Source organism: Coturnix japonica, unplaced genomic scaffold (assembly GCF_001577835.2).
Source record: "Coturnix japonica isolate 7356 unplaced genomic scaffold, Coturnix japonica 2.1 chrUnrandom458, whole genome shotgun sequence".
NCBI classification, from domain to species: domain Eukaryota; kingdom Metazoa; phylum Chordata; class Aves; order Galliformes; family Phasianidae; genus Coturnix; species Coturnix japonica.
The window spans coordinates 166,422-184,404 of NW_015439872.1; the positions used below are offsets into that span (position 1 = coordinate 166,422).

The window sequence follows — 17,983 nt, forward strand, 5'->3', positions numbered from 1 at the left end:
TTAACTAATTAGGGGGGGGCGGAAGTCGCTCCGTCGTCGATATGGACCTGGAAAGAGAAAAGATGGAGTTAATTAGGGTTAATTAGCCTAATAATTAATTAATAATTAATAAATAATTAATTAATAATCCTAATCAATAGCCGGAATAATTAATTAATGGCCCTAATAGTTCATTAATAGCCTTATTAATTCATTATTAGCCGTATTAATTAATTATTAGCCCCCAATAATGGCATTAATAGCCCTAATAATCAATTAATAGCCCTAATAATTAATTAATAATCATATATTAATCAATTAATAATCGATTAATAATCCTAATAATTAATTAATGGCCCTAATAGTTAATTAATAGCCTTATTAGTTAATTATTAGCCATATTAATTAATCATTAGCCCCCAATAATGGCATTAATAGCCCTAATAATTAATTAACAGCCCTAATAATTATTTAATAATCAATTAATAATTAATTAATAATTGATTAATAATTCTAATAGCTAATTAATGGCCCTAATAATTAATTAATAACCTTATTAATTCATTATTAGCCGTATTAATTAATTATTAGTCCCCAATAATGGCATTATTAGCCCTAATAATCAATTAATAGCCCTAATAATTAATTAATAATTTATTAATAATTAATTAATAGCCCTAATAATTAACTATTAGCCCTAATAATCCCCATATAACCCCATATAACCCCATATAACCCCATATACCCCCATATAACCCCATATACCCCCATATACCCCCATATAACCCCATATAACCCCATATAACCCCATATAACCCCATAGAACCCCATAGAACCCCATAGAACCCCATAGAACCCCATATAACCCCATATAACCCCATATAACCCCATAGAACCCCATATAACCCCATATAACCCCCANATATAACCCCATATAACCCCATAGAACCCCATATAACCCCATATAACCCCATAGAACCCCATATAACCCCATATAACCCCATAGAACCCCATATAACCCCATAGAACCCCATAGAACCCCATATAACCCCATTAACCCCATAGAACCCCATATAACCCCATAGAACCCCATAGAACCCCATATAACCCCATTAACCCCATAGAACCCCATATAACCCCCATATAACCCCATATAACCCCATTAAACCCCATTAAACCCCATTAATAACCCTATTAGTGCCTAATAATCCCTATTAATCCCTATTAATCCCCATTAATGACCCTATTAGTGCCTAATAATCCCTATTAATCCCTATTAATCCCTATTAATCCCTAATAAATCCCTATTAATCCCCAATAAATCCCTATTAATCCCCTATTAACCCACTAATAACCCCTAATAACCCCTATTAATTCCCATTAAACCCCCATTAACCCCTATTAATCCCCTATTAATCCCCTATTAACCCACTAATAACCCCATATAACCCCCATATAACCCCATTATACCCCATTAAACCCCCATTAACCCCCATTAAACCCCGTTAAACCCCATTAAACCCCATAATAACCCCATATAACCCCATTAATAACCCTATTAGTGCCTATTAATCCCTATTAATCCCCATTAAACCCCCATATAACCCCATATAACCCCATTATACCCCATATAACCCCATATAACCCCATTAAACCCCATTATACCCCTATTAATCCCTATTAATCCCCTATTAATCCCTATTAATCCCTAATAAATCCCCATTACACCCCTAATAATCCCTATTAAACCCCTATTAACCCCTATTAATCCCTATTAAACCCCATTAAACCCCTATTAATCCCTAATAAATCCCTATTAATCCCTATTAATCCCTAATAAATCCCCTATTAATCCCTATTAACCCCCTAATAACCCCATTAAACCCCATTATACCCCTATTAATCCCTATTAATCCCTATTAATCCCCTATTAACCCACTAATAACCCCATTAAACCCCATTAAATCCCCTAATAATCCACTAATAACCCTATTAATCCCCATTAAACCCCATTAAACCCCCATAGAACCCCATATAACCCCATATAACCCCATATATAACCCCATATAACCCCATAGAACCCCATAGAACCCCATATAACCCACCTCCAACCCTATTAAGGGGGGAGGTCACATCTGCCCCAGATGAGCCCCCCCGTCCCCCATGGCCGAATGGGAAGCGGCCAAAGCCAACCCCATTAAGAACCCTATTAGTGCCTAATAATCCCTATTAATCCCTATTAATCCCCTATTAATCCCTATTAACCCCTATTAATCCCTATTAATCCCTAATAAATCCCTATTAATCCCCATTAAACCCCATTAAACCCCATTAACTCACCTTTAACCACCCCCCAAGCCCCCTAATAACCCACTAATAACCCTATTAATCCCTATTAATCCCTAATAAACCCCTATTAATCCCTATTAACCCCTATTAATCCCTATTAATCCCTATTAATCCCCTATTAACCCCCTAATAACCCACTAATAACCCTATTAATCCCTATTAATCCCCATTAAACCCCCTTATACCCCCCTTATACCCCCCATATAACCCCATATAACCCCATATAACCCCATATAACCCCATTAATAACCCTATTAGTGCCTAATAATCCCCTAATAACCCACTAATAACCCCATAAAACCCCATTAAACCCCCATTAACCCCCCCCAAGACTTCATATAACCCCATATAACCCCATATAGACCCCATTAAACCCCATAGAACCCCATAGAACCCCATAGAACCCCATATAACCCCATATAACCTCATATAACCCCATAGAACCCCATAGAACCCCATATAACCCCATATAACCCCATATAACCCACCTTAAACCCTATTAATGGGGGGGGTCACATCTGCCCGCATATGAGCCCCCCGCCCCGCATGGCCTGATGGGAAGCGGCCAAAGCCCAAGAGCTGGGGGGGGGGGGGTTGGGGGGGGGGGGGGGGGGGGTGGGGGTCGCCTCCCCCCTCCCCCACTTTCTCTTCCTCCCGACGCTTCAAACAAGCCGCCTTCGGGTTCAGGTTGCGCTCTGCAAAGCAAACGGGAGATGCATGAGATGATCGTGTTGCAAAACCGATTGCAACCCCATGCACTTTTGCATTGCAAGACCCCTTTGCATTGCAACCCCAAAGCCTTTTGCATTGCATTGCAAGACCCAAGTGCATTGCATTGCAAGACCCCTTTGCATTGCAACCCCGAACACTTTTGCATTGCAAGACCTAATTGCATTGCAACCCCAAAGCCTTTTGCATTGCATTGCAAGACCCATCTGTATTGCATTGCAATCACCTCCCCTTTTGCATTGCAAGACCCAATTGAATTGCATTGCAAGACCCCTTTGCATTGCAACCCACCTTTGCATTGCAATCCCCTCCCCTTTTGCATTGCACAACCCCTTTGCATTGCATTGCAAGAGCCAATTGCATTGCAATGCAATCCTTTGTTGCATTGCATTGCAACCCCCTCCCCCATTGCATTGCAAGACCCTTTTGCATTGCATTGCAAGACCCCTTTGCATTGCAAGACCCAATTGCATTGCATTGCAACCCACCTTTGCATTGCAAGACCTTCCCCTTTTGCATTGCAACCTGAATTTGCATTGCAACCCCATGCACTTTTGCATTGCAATCTTCAATTGCATTGCATTGCAACCCCCAGTTGCATTGCATTGCATTGCAAGACCCAATTGCATTGCATTGCAAGACCTACTTGCATTGCAACCCCAAAGACTTTTGCATTGCAACCCCCAATTGCATTGCAATCCTTTGTTGCATTGCATTGCAAGACCCAAATGCATTGCAACCCCAAACCCTTTTGCATTGCAACCCCATGCACTTTTGCATTGCAATCCTCAATTGCATTGCAACCCCATGCACTTTTGCATTGCAAGACCCTTTTGCATTGCATTGCAACCCACCTTTGCATTGCAACCTACCTTTGCATTGCAACCCCATGCACTTTTGCATTGCAAGACCCAATTGCATTGCAACCCCATGCACTTTTGCATTGCATTGCAAGACCCCTTTGCATTGCATTGCAAGCCATCTTTGCATTGCAAGACCCCTTTGCATTGCATTGCAAGCCATCTTTGCATTGCAAGCCCCTCCCCTATTGCATTGCAAGACTCAATTGCATTGCAATGCAATCCTTTGTTGCATTGTACTGCGAGACCCCTTTGCATTGCAATCCGAATTTGCATTGCAATCCCTTCCCCTTTTGCATTGCAAGACCTAATTGCATTGCAACCCCAAACCCTTTTGCATTGCAACCCGAATTTACATTGCAACCCCATGCACTTTTGCATTGCAACCCTCAATTGCATTGCAACCCTCAATTGCATTGCAACCCCAAACCCTTTTGCATTGCATTGCAAGACCCAATTGCATTGCATTGCAAGCCATCTTTGCATTGCAACCCCCTCCCCTTTTGCATTGCAACCCCATCCACTTTTGCATTGCAATCCTCAATTGCATTGCATTGCATGACCCCTTTGCAGTGCAGTGCAACCCACCTTTGCATTGCAACCCCCTCCCCTTTTGCATTGCATTGCAAGACCCCTTTGCATTGCATTGCAAGACCCAATTGCATTGCAACCCCAAAGACTTTTGCATTGCATTGCAAGACACAATTGCATTGCAAAACCCAATTGCATTGCATTGCAACCCCAAACACTTTTGCATTGCAATCCTTTGTTGCATTGCAACCTGCCCCCCTTTTGCATTGCAAGCTCCAATTGCATTGCATTGCAATCACCTCCCCTTTTGCATTGCACAACCCCTTTGCATTGCATTGCAATCCAAATTTGCATTGCAACCCCATGCACTTTTGCATTGCAAGAACCCTTTGCATTGCATTGCAACCCCCAATTGCATTGCATTGCAAGACCCAATTGCATTGCAACCCTAATATGCTTTGCATTGCAAGACCCCTTTGCATTGCATTGCAAGACCCAAATGCATTGCAACCCCAAACCCTTTTGCATTGCAACCCCCTTCCCTTTTGCATTGCAAGACCCTTATGCATTGCATTGCAATCCCCTCCCCTTTTGCATTGCAATCCTTCATTGCATTGCAACCCCCAACTGCAATGCATTGCACCCCACCTTTGCATTTCAAGACCCCTTTGCATTGCAATCGTCAATTGCATTGCAACAAGCCTTTGCATTGCAAGAGCCAATTGCATTGCATTGCAATCCGAATTTGCATTGCAACCCCATGCACTTTTGCATTGCAAGACCCAAATGCATTGCAATCCCCTCCCCTATTGCATTGCAAGACCCAAATGCATTGCAACCCCATGCACTTTTGCATTGCATTGCAAGACCCAATTGCATTGCATTGCAAGCCATCTTTGCATTGCAACCCCATGCACTTTTGCATTGCAAGAACCCTTTGTATTGCATTGCAAGACACAATTGCATTGCAAAACCCAATTGCATTGCATTGCATTGCAAGACCCAATTGCATTGCAAGACCCCTTTGCATTGTATTGCAAGACCCCTTTGCATTGCAACCCCAAACCCTTTTGCATTGCAAACCCCATCCACTTTTGCATTGCAAGACCCATTGCTTCAACCCCAAACCCTTTTGCATTGCAATACTTCGTTGCATTGCATTGCATTGCAACCACCAATTGCATTGCAAGACCCAATTGCATTGCATTGCAAGACCCCATTGCATTGCAACCCCCTCCCCTTTTGCATTGCAACCCCCTCCCCTTTTTCATTGCAACCCACCTTTGCATCGCAATCCCCCCCCTTTTGCATTGCAACCCGAATTTGCATTGCAACCCCATGCACTTTTGCAATGCAAGACCCCTTTGCATTGCAACCCCCGATTGCATTGCAACCCTCTTTTGCATTGCAATCCTTCATTGCATTGCAGTCCTCAATTGCATTGCAAGACCCCTTTGCATTGCACACCCATTGATTGGCAAGACCAATTGGGCAACCAAACCCTTTTGCATTGCATTGCAATCCTTTGTTGCATTGCAATCCTTTGTTGCATTGCAACAGGCCTTTGCATTGCAAGCTCCAATTGCATTGCAAAACCCAATTGCATTTGCATTGGCATTGCATAGACCCATGTGCATTGCAAGACGCCCTTTTGCATTGTATTGCAAGACCCCTTGCATTCAACGCCCAAACCCTTTTGCATTGCAACCCCATCCACTTTTGCATTGCAACCCCCAATTGCACTGCATTGCATTTCAATCCTTTGTTGTATTGCATTGCAAGACCCCATTGCATTGCATTGCAACCCACCTTTGCATTGCAACCCCCTCCCCTTTTGCATTGCAAGACCCAATGGCATTGCAACCCCATGCACTTTTGCATTGCATTGCAAGACCCAATTGCATTGCATTGCAAGCCATCTTTGCATTGCAACACCAAACCCTTTTGCATTGCAAGACCCCATTGCATTGCATTGCAATCCCCTCCCCTTTTGCATTGCAACCCGAATTTGCATTGCAACCCCGTCCCCTATTGCATTGCAAGACCCAATTGCATTGCAACCCCAAAGACTTTTGCATTGTATTGCAACCCCAAACCCTTTTGCATTGCAACCCGAATTTGCATTGCAACCCCATGCACTTTTGCATTGCAAACCCCAATTGCATTGCAATCCTTTGTTGCATTGCAAGACCCCTTTGCATTGCAAGACCCAATTGCATTGCAACCCCAAACCCTTTTGCATTGCATTGCATTGCAACCCACTTTTGCATTGCAACCCCCTTTTGCATTGCAACCTGCCCCGCTTTTGCATTGCATTGCAAGACCCTGTTGCATTGCAAGACCCAATTGCATTGCATTGCAAGACCCTTTTGCATTGCAACCCCAAACCCTTTTGCATTGCAACCCCATGCACTTTTGCATTGCAAGACCCAATTGCATTGCAAGACCCAATTGCATTGCATTGCAATCCTTCATTGCATTGCAATCCTCCATTGCTTTGCAACCCCAAACCCTTTTGCATTGCAAGACCCAATTGCATTGCATTGCAAAATCCAATTGCATTGCATTGCAAGACCCTTTTGCATTGCAACCTGCCCCCCTTTTGCATTGCATTGTAATCCTCCATTGCATTGCAACCCCATAAACTTTTGCATTGCAAGACCCCTTTGCATTGCAACAGGCCTTTGCATTGCAAGACCCAATTGCATTGCATTGCATTGCAAAACCCTTTTGCATTGCATTGCAACCCCCTTTTGCATTGCAACCTCCATTTGCATTGCATTGCATTGCATTGCAAACCCCCTCACCTCTGACTTGCTGCTCCAAGCTGAGGATGACGGCCACGGCCTGATGCAGGATGAGCAGCTTGGTTTGCGGTTTGTCGCTCTTCAGATGCAGCTGCACCATCCTGCCCAGCTCCTTGAAGGCCTCGTTGATGTCCCTCACTCTCAGTCTCTCTCTTGCATTGTTGGCCATGCGTCGCTCCTTTTCCCTCTCTGCTTTTTGCTCCGGGGTTAAGTCTTCCTCTTCCGGGTTGCTGTTGGGGTCGCAAAAGCAAACGGCATCAATCTCAGGCTGCTTTGTTTGCAACTTGCAAGCGTGCAATGCATTGCAACCCCCTTTTGCATTGCAACCCTTCATTGCAAGCCCCACTTTTGCATTGCAATCCCCTTTTGCAATGCAACCCCAATTGCTTTTGCATTCCAACCCCCTTTTGCATTGCAACGTTTTGCATTGCAGCCCCTATTGCTTTTGCATTGCAACCCTTCTCTGCATTGCAAACCCATTTTGCATTGCAACCTTTTGCACTGCAACCCCATTTTGCAATGCAACCCCCTTTTGCATTGCAACCCCCATTGCTTTCGCATTGCAACCCCCTTTTGCATTGCAACCCCATTTTGCAATGCAAACCCTTTTCCTTTTGCAACCCCCTTTTGCATTGCAACCCCAATTGCTTTTGCACTGCAACCCCCTTTTCCATTGCAACCCCCTTTTGCATTGCAACCTTTTGCATTGCAACCTTTTGCATTGCAAGCCCTGTTGCTTGTGCATTGCAACCCTTCTCTGCATTGCAACCCCCATTTCCATTGCAACATTTTGCATTGCAACCCCCTTTTCCACTGCAACCCTCTTTTACAATGCAACCCCCTTCACTTTTGCAATGCAAACCCTTTTCCTTTTGCAATCCCCTTTTGCAATGCAACCCCTATTTCTATTGCAACCTTTTGCAATGCAACCCCTGTTCCTTTTGCATTACAACCCCCCTTTGCATTGCAACCCCCTTCACTTTTGCAATGCAACCCCTTTTGCTTTTGCATTGCAATCCCCATTTCTATTACAACCTTTTGCAATGCAACCCCTGTTCCTTTTGCATTGCAATCCCCTTTTGCATTGCCACCCCTCTTTGCATTGCAACCTTTTGCAATGCAAACCCTTTTCCTTTTGCAACCCCCTTTTGCATTGCAACCCCCTTCACTTTTGCATTGCAACCCCCTTTTGCATTGCAACCCCTTTTGCATTGCAACCCTTCATTGCAAGCCCCACTTTTGCATTGCAACCCCAATTGCTTTTGCATTGCAACCCCCTTTTGCATTGCAACCCCCTACACTTTTGCATTGCAACCCCCTTTTGCATTGCAACCTTTTGCATTGCAACCGCATTTTGCAATGAAACCCCATTTTGCAATGCAACCCCCTTCACTTTTGCATTGCAATCCCTATTTCCATTGCAACCCCTAATTGCATTGCAACCCCCTTTTGCAATGCAACCCCTGTTCCTTTTGCAACCCCCTTTTGCATTGCAACCCCCTTCACTTTTGCAATGCAACCCCTTTTGCTTTTGCATTCCAATCCCCATTTCTATTACAACCTTTTGCAATGCAACCCCTGTTCCTTTTGCAACCCTCTTTTGCATTGCAACCCCAATTGCTTTTGCATTGCAACCCCCCTTTGCATTGCAACCCCCGTTTGCATTGCAACCCCGTTTTGCATTGCAACGTTTTGCATTGCAACCCCATTTTGCAATGCAACCCCATTTTGCAATGCAACCCCAATTGCTTTTGCATTGCAACCCCCTTTTGCATTGCAACCTTTTGCATTGCAACCCCCTTTTGCAATGCAACCCCCTTTTGCATTGCAATCCCTTTTCCTTTTGCAACACCCTTTTGCATTGCAATACTTCATTGCAAGCCCCACTTTTGCATTGCAACCCCCTTTTCCATTGCAACCGGTTGCATTGCAACCCCCCTTTGCATTGCAACCCCCTTTTGCATTGCAACCTTTTGCAACCCCCGTTTGCATTGCAACCCCCGTTGCACTTGCAATGCAACCCCCTTTTGCATTGCAACCCCCTTCGCTTTTGCAATGCAACCCCTTTTGCTTTTGCATTGCAACCTTTTGCATTGCAACCTTTTGCAACCCCCTTTTGCAATGCAACCCCCTTCACTTTTGCATTGCAACCCCCGTTTGCATTGCAACCCCCGTTGCACTTGCAATCTTGTTACCTAGACCTTGACCTCGTAATTGCTTTCAGCTCCTTCTTGTCGTCCTCCGGCTTCTTGTCGTCGCTGCCGTTGTTGCTGCTGTTGCTGTTGCAGCCGCTTTTGGCCTCGTGCAAATGATTCTCGTCGGCGCCGCCTTCATCGTCCGATTTCAGCTCCGAGCTGCCCGACGACACGCTCTGACCTTGCAAACCGGACGCCAGGCCTGCAAGGTGCAATGCAAAGGGATGAGATGCAATGCAATCGGATGCAATGCAATGCAATGCAATGCAAAGTGGGTGTGATGCAATGCAATGGGATGCAATGCAATGAGTTGCAATGCAACGGGATGCAATGGGATGCAATGGGATGCAATGCAATGCAATAGGTTGCAAAGCAATGCAATAGGGTGCAATGGGATTCAATGCAAAGCAAAGCAAAGCAATACAATGGGTTGCAATGCAATGCAAGCTGGGTGCAATGCAATGCAATGCAATACAATGGGATGCAATGCAAGCTGGGTGCAAAGGAGCGCAATGCAATGGGTTGCAAAGCAAAGCAAAGCAATGCAATGCAATGCAATACAAGGCAATGCAAGATGGGTGCAATGCAATGATGTGGGATGCAATGAGAGTCAATGCAATGCAATGCAATGGGATGCAATGCAAAGTGGGTGTGATGCAATGCAATGGGATGCCCTTGCAAACCGGACGCCAGGCCTGCCAGGTGCAATGCAAGGGGATGAGTTGCAATGCAAAGCAATGCAAAGCAAAGTGGGTGCAATGCAATGCAATGCAATGCAATGCAAGGTGATGTGATGCAATGCAAAGGGATGCAATGAGATGCAATGCAATAGGTTGCAAAGCAAAGCAATACAATGCAATGCAATGCAATGTAATAGGACACAATGCAATGCAATGCAATGCAATGCAAGATGGGTGCAATGCAATGGGATGCAATGCAACCTATGTGCAAAGGAGTGCAATGCAAGAGGTTGCAATGCAATGCAATAGGATGCAAGGCAATGAGATGCAATGCAATGCAATGCAATGCAATGCAATGGAATGGAATGGGATGAGAAGCAATGCAATAGGGTGCAATGGGATTCAATGCAATGCAATGCAAAGCAAAGCAAGCCACGTGCAATGCAATGCAAGCTAAGTGCAATGTAATGCAATGCAATGCAATGCAATAGGTTGCAAAGCAAAGCAATAGGATGCAATGCAATGCAATGCAATGCAATAGGTTGCAAAGCAAAGCAATGCAATGCAAAGCAATGCAATGCAATGGAATGGGATGAGAAGCAATGCAACCCAATGCAAAGCAAAGCAATACAATATCTTGCAAGGCAATGCAATGCAACGCAATACAATGCAATGCAAAGCAAGATGGGTGCAATGCAATGCAATAGTGTGCAATGCAATGCAATGCAATGCAATGCAATGGCATACAATGCAAAGCAATGCAAACTGTGTGCAATGCAATGGGATGCAATGCAAGCTGGGTGCAAAGGAGTGCAATGCAATGGGTTGCAAAGCAAAGCAAAGCAAAGCAATGCAATGCAATGCAATGCAATGCAATACGACACAATGCAATGCAATGCAATGCAAGGCAATGCAAGATGGGTGCAATGCAATGAGATGGGATGCAATGAGATTCAATGCAATGCAATGCAATGGGATGCAACTGGATGGGATGCACTGCAAACTGGGTGTGATGCAATGCAATGCAATGCAAAAGGGTGCTGTGTAAGGCCATGCAGTGCAATGGGATGCAATGGGATGGGATGCAATGCAAAGTGGGTGCAATGGGACGGGATGCAATCCAATGCAATGCAATGCAAAGTGGGTGTGATGCAATGCAATGCAATGCAAGCTAGGTGCAATGCAATGCAAAGTGAATGCAATGCAATGCAATGGGATGCAATGGGATGCAATGCAATGCAATGCAACCTGGGTGCAATGTGGTGCAATGCATTGCGATGGGATGCAATGCAATGCAATAGGTTGCAAAGCAATGCAATGCAATGCAAAGTCGGTGTGATGCAATGCAACGGGATGCAATGCAAAGGGATGCAATGCAATGCAATGAGATGCAATGCAAGCTGGGTGCAATGCAACACAAGGTGATGTGACGCCAGGCAATGCGATGCAAGGTGAGGCAAAGCAATGCAATGCAAAGTGGGTGTGATGCAATGCAATGGGATGCAATGCAAACTGGGTGCAATGTATTGCAATGCAATGGGATGCAATGAGTTGCAATGCAATAGGTTGCAAACCAATGCAATGCAATGCAATACAACAGGTTGCAATGCAATGCAATGCAATACAATGTGATGCAATGCAATGCAATGCAATGCAATGCAAGATGGGTGCAATGCAATGCAATAGCTTGCAAAGCAATGCAATGCAATGGGTTGCAAAGCAATGCAAAGCAATGCATGAGGGTGCAAAGCAATGCATGAGGATGCAAAGCAATGCAATGCAATGCAATACAACACAAGCAAAGCAAAGCAAAGCAAAGCAAAGCAATGCAATCAGATGCAATGCAACCTGGGTGTGATGCAATGCAATGGGATGCAATGCAAGATGGGTGCAATGCAATGCAATGCAAAGTGGGTGTGGTGCAATGCAATGCAATGTGATGCAGGGCGATGCAATGCAAAGTGAGTGCAATGCAATGCAATGGGATGCAAGGTGATGTGATGCAATGCAATGCAATGCAATGCAATGGGATGCAATGAGTTGCAATGCAAAGTGAGTGCAGTGCACTGCAATGGGATGCAACACAATGCAATGCAATGCAATGCAATGCAATGCAATGCAAAGCAAAGCAAAGCAATGCAATGCAATAGGTTGCAAAGCAATGCAATGCAATGCAATGCAATGCAACACAACACAATGCAATGCAAAGGCAAGAGTGGCAATCGCAATCGGTTTGCAAAGCAATGCAATGCAATGCAATGCCAATGCAACACGAAACATGCATGGACAAAGCCAACAGGCGAATGCACATGCAATACAACCGCAACCAATGCAATGCAATGCAATAGGATGCAATGCAATGCAAAGCAAAGCAAAGCAAAGCAATGCAATGCAAAGCAACGCAACCCAATGCAATGCAATGCAATAGGTTGCAAAGCAATACAATGCAATGCAATGGGATGCAATGCAATGCAACCCAATGCAAAGCAAAGCAATGCAATGCAATGCAATGGGATAAGAAGCAAAGCAAAGCAAAGCAAACCACGTGCAATGCAATGCAATGCAACCCAATACAACCCAATGCAATACAATGCAATACAATGCAATGCAATGCAAAGCAATGCAATGCAATAGGTTGCAATGCAAAGCAAACCAGGTGCAATGCAATGCAATGCAATACAACAGGTTGCAAAGCAATGCAATGCAATAGGGTGCAATGGGATTCAATGCAATGCAATGCAATACAATGCAAACCACGTGCAATGCAAAGCAATGGGATGCAAAGCAATGCAGTACAAAGCAATACAATGCAATGCAATGCAATGCAATGCAATACAATGCAATACAATGCAATAGGTTGCAAAGCAAAGCAATGCAATGCAAAGCAATGCAAACTGTGTGCAATGCAATGGGATGCAATGCAAACTGGTTGCAATACAATACAATGCAAAGCAAAGCAAAGCAATGCAATGCAATGCAATAGCTTGCAAAGCAAAGCAATGCAATGCAATAGCTTGCAATGCAAAGCAATGCAATGCAAGCTGGGTGCAATGCAAAGCAATGCAAAGCAAAGCAAAGCAATGCAATGCAATGCAATGCAACCCAATGCAAAGCAAAGCAATGCAATAGGTTGCAAAGCAATACAATGCAATACATTGCAAAGCAAAGCAAAGCAATGCAATGCAATACAGTGCAATAGGTTGCAAAGCAATGCAATGGGTGGGATGCAATGCAATAGGTTGCAAAGCAAAGCAATGCAATGCAACACAAGCAAAGCAAAGCAAAGCAAAGCAAAGCAATGCAACGCAATACAACACAAGCAAAGCAAAGCAAAGCAATGCAACCCAATGCAATACAATGCAATACAATGCAATGCAATGCAATGCAATAGGGTGCAATGGGATTCAATGCAAAGCAAAGCAAAGCAAAGCAAAGCAATGCAATGCAATGCAAACCAGGTGCAATGCAATGCAACCCAATGCAATGCAATGCAAGCTGGGTGCAATGTGGTGCAATGCAATGGGTTGCAAAGCAATGCAATGCAACGGGTTGCAATGCAATGGGTTGCAATGTAGTACAATGCAATGCAATGCAATGGGATGCAATGCAAACTGGGTGCAATGCAATACAACCCAATGCAATGCAATGCAATAGGATGCAATGCAATACAATAGCTTGCAAAGCAATGCAATGCAATCGCTTGCAAAGCTGTGCAATGCAATAGGTTGCAATGCAAAGCAAAGCAAAGCAATGCAACCCAATGCAATGCAATACAATAGCTTGCAAAGCAATGCAATGCAATGCAATACAACAGGTTGCAATGCAAAGCAAAGCAAAGCAAAGCAAAGCAATGCAATGCAATGCAATAGCTTGCAAAGCAATACAATACAATACAATGCAATACAATGGGTTGCAATAGGATGCAATGCAATGCAATGCAATAGGTTGCAAAGCAAAGCAATAGGATGCAATGCAATGCAATGCAATAGGGTGCAATGGGATTCAATGCAATGCAATGCAATACAACAGGTTGCAAAGCAATGCAAAGCAAAGCAAAGCAAAGCAAAGCAATGCAATGCAATACAACACAAGCAAAGCAAAGCAATGCAAAGCAAAGCAATGCAATGCAATGCAATACATAGCAATGCAACCCAATGCAAAGCAATGCAATGCAATAGGATGCAATGCAATAGGTTGCAAAGCAATGCAAAGCAAAGCAATGCAAAGCAATGCAAAGCAAAGCAATGCAAAGCAAAGCAAAGCAATGCAATACAACAGGTTGCAAAGCAAAGCAATGCAATGCAACCCAATACAACCCAATGACACAATGCAAAGCAATGCAATGCAATAGGTTGCAAAGCAAAGCAAAACAATGCAATGCAATAGGATGCAATGCAATGCAATAGGTTGCAAAGCAATGCAACCCAATGCAATGCAAAGCAAACCACGTGCAATGCAATGCAATGGGGTGGGATGCAATGTAATGCAATGCAATAGGTTGCAAAGCAATGCAACCCAATGCAAAGCAAAGCAAAGCAATGCAATGCAATGCAATATGACACGACACAATGCAATGCAAAGCAATGCAAAGCAATGCAATGGGATGGGATGGGATGCAAGCAATGGGTTTCAAAGCAAAGCAGTGCAATGCAATGGGACGCAACGCAATGCAATGCAATGGAATAGGTTGCAAAGCAAAGCAATGCAATGCAATGCAATGCAATGCAATAGGTTGCAAAGCAAAGCAAAGCAAAGCAAACCACGTGCAATGCAATGCAATGGGTTGCAAAGCAAAGCAAAGCAATGCAAAGCAAAGCAATACAATGCAATGGGTTGCAATGCAATACAATACAATACAATGCAATACAAAGCAATGCAAAGCAAAGCAAAGCAAAGCAATGCAATGCAAGCTGGGTGCAATGCGATGCAATGCAACGGGTTGCAATGCAAACCTCTGCAATGCAATGGGTTGCAATGCAAAGCAATGCAATGCAATGCAACCCCATGCAATGCAATGCAATGCAATGCAACCTGGGTGCAATGTGGTGCAATGCAAAGCAATAGGATGCATTGCAAAGCAATGCAATGCAATGCAATACAACCCAATGCAATGCAATGCAAAGCAAAGCAAAGCAATGCAACCCAATGCAACCCCCCCTGTTGCTCCTCACCCCTATACGGATCGTGGCCGTGATTGAGCTCGGGCGACGTCGCTGATTGGACGGGGAGCTGCGGCACCGTCACCTGATTGGGCAGCAGCGAGTGAGCAGAACGGAGCCCCATTGGATCGTCCCTATGGGCACCGACCTATAGGAGAAGAGCAATGCAAGGTTATGGGGTCTATGGGGTCCTATGGGGTCCTATAGGGTCCTATGGGGTCTTATGGGGTTCTATGGGGTCCTATGGGGTCCTATGGGATCTTATGGGGTCCTATGGGGTTCTATGGGGTTCTATGGGGTCTTATGGGGTCCTATGGGGTTTAATGGGGACTTATGGGGTTCTATGGGGTCCTATGGGGTTCTATGGGGTCCTATGGGGTCTATGGGGTCCTATGGGGTTCTATTGGGTCCTATGGGGTCTTATAGGGTCTTATGGGGTCCTATGGGTCTCTATGGGGTCCTATGGGGTCTCTATGGGGTTCTATGGGGTCTATGGGTCTTATATCCAATATCCACCCCATATCACCCCATATAACCCCATATCGACCCCATAGCGACCCTATATCCCATATTGACCCCATATCGACCCCCTATAACCCCATATCGACCCCATATCCCCCCCCAGCCCTATATCGACCCCATATAACCCCATATCGACCCCAAATCCCATATAACCCCATAAAACCCCATAAAACCCCATAAAACCCCATAGAACCCCATAGGACTCACCATGACCGTATGCCTTGCCATCAAGCCGACCCCATAAGCCGTGCGCTTTAGTACGCGAACTCCTGGTTCGTTACCGGCCCGACTAATAACCCATATCGACCGCCCATACGCATCCCAATATAGCCCTATAATACGACCCCATATGCCGACCCCGATATCCCCCCCATACTCCAAATAGACCCCATGCTACGTCGACCCCCATATTCGATGACCCTATATTTGTATCTCCCATATAGACCGCTATATAACCCCATACTCGACCCCATAGCGGACCCTGATTCCCATATCGACCCGCTATTATAGACCCCAATATCGACCCTATAATCGACCCCGATAATACAAGACCCACCATAATAACCCAAGATATACGACCACCCGTCAGGAATAGTCGACGCCTTCCTATAATACCCCGCATAACCCACCCCTATAATCGACCTCCAAAATCCCATAAGACCTATATAGCCATAGCGACCCTATACACCCCATATCCCATATGCAGACCCTCCATAAAACGGCCTATATCGACCCGGCCAGCGTAGGCGACAATCCGCATATAGACCCATATACGAGGACCACACTATAACTACCATATCGACCACCAAATCCCATATAAAGACCCACCTATAAAAATCCCATATAGACTATAGGATAGACCACCAATAAATAAACCCATATAACCCATATCGACCATATAAACCACCAATCCACCATATAACCCCATATAGAACCCTAAATAAGACCCCAGTATCCATAATAGAACACTATAGTAAATCCATATAGACACACATAACTGCGACCCTCATAAAAACCCAAAATGCCCATAATAGACCCCTATAAAACCCTATAAACCGCCGGCACCCCAAAACCCCATAATACCCCAATACGAACTCACAGTGTAACCCGTATGCCTTGCATTCAACCGACCCATAAGCCGTCCCCGGACGCGCCAGCACAGCATTATCAGTGCCGTTAACAGGCCGACCCTATATAACCCCATATCGACCCCATATCCCATATAGACCCTATATAACCCCATATCGACCCCATAGCGACCCTATATCGACCCTATATAACCCCATATCGACCCCATATCCCATATAGACCCTATATAGACCCTATAACCCCATATAGACCCTATATAACCCCATATCGACCCTATATAACCCCATATCGACCCCATATAACCCCATATCGACCCCATATAGACCCTATATAACCCCATATCGACCCTATATCCCATATAACCCAATATCGACCCCATACCCACCCTATATCGACCCCAAATCCCATATAGACCCTATATAACCCCATATCGACCCCATATCGACCCTATATCCCATATAGACCCCATAGCGACCCTATATCCCATATAGACCCTATATAACCCCATATAACCCCATAGTGACCCTATATAACCCCATATAACCCCATATAACCCTATATCGACCCTATATCGACCCTATAAAACCCCAAATCCCATATAACCCCATATCCCCACCCTATGACCCCATATCGACCCCATATCGACCCTATATCCCATATAGACCCTATATATCCCATATAGACCCTATATAACCCCATATCGACCCCATATAGACCCTATATAACCCCATATCGACCCCAAATCCCATATAGACCCCATATAACCCCATATCGACCCTATATCGACCCTATATCCCATATAGACCCTATATCGACCCCATAAAACCCCATAACGACCCCATATAACCCCATATCCTATATAGACCCTATATCGACCCTATATAACCCCATATCGACCCCATATCCCACCCTATAACCCCATATCGACCCCATATCGACCCTATATCCCCCTATTAGACCCCTGGCCCTATATAGACCCCATATAACCCCATAGCGACCCTATATCCACCCCATATCCCATATAGACCCTATATCGACCCTATATAACCCCATATCGACCCTATATCCCATATAGACCCTATA

General features: G+C 44.6%; 1 protein-coding gene across 1 annotated transcript in view; it reads right to left on the reverse strand.

Annotated features, from left to right (window-relative positions):
* LOC107307000 (transcription factor 4-like) overlaps positions 1 to 17,983 on the reverse strand; it is a 29,827-nt gene continuing 11,844 nt past the window's right edge. The window contains exons 2-6 of the mRNA XM_015850429.1: positions 15,302 to 15,437; positions 9,451 to 9,652; positions 7,256 to 7,485; positions 2,955 to 3,023; positions 1 to 47 (exon numbers count right to left, since the gene is read on the reverse strand). Of these exons, the coding sequence (XP_015705915.1) occupies positions 1 to 47; positions 2,955 to 3,023; positions 7,256 to 7,485; positions 9,451 to 9,652; positions 15,302 to 15,437 (684 nt within the window). The remainder of the gene's footprint in view (positions 48 to 2,954; positions 3,024 to 7,255; positions 7,486 to 9,450; positions 9,653 to 15,301; positions 15,438 to 17,983) is intronic.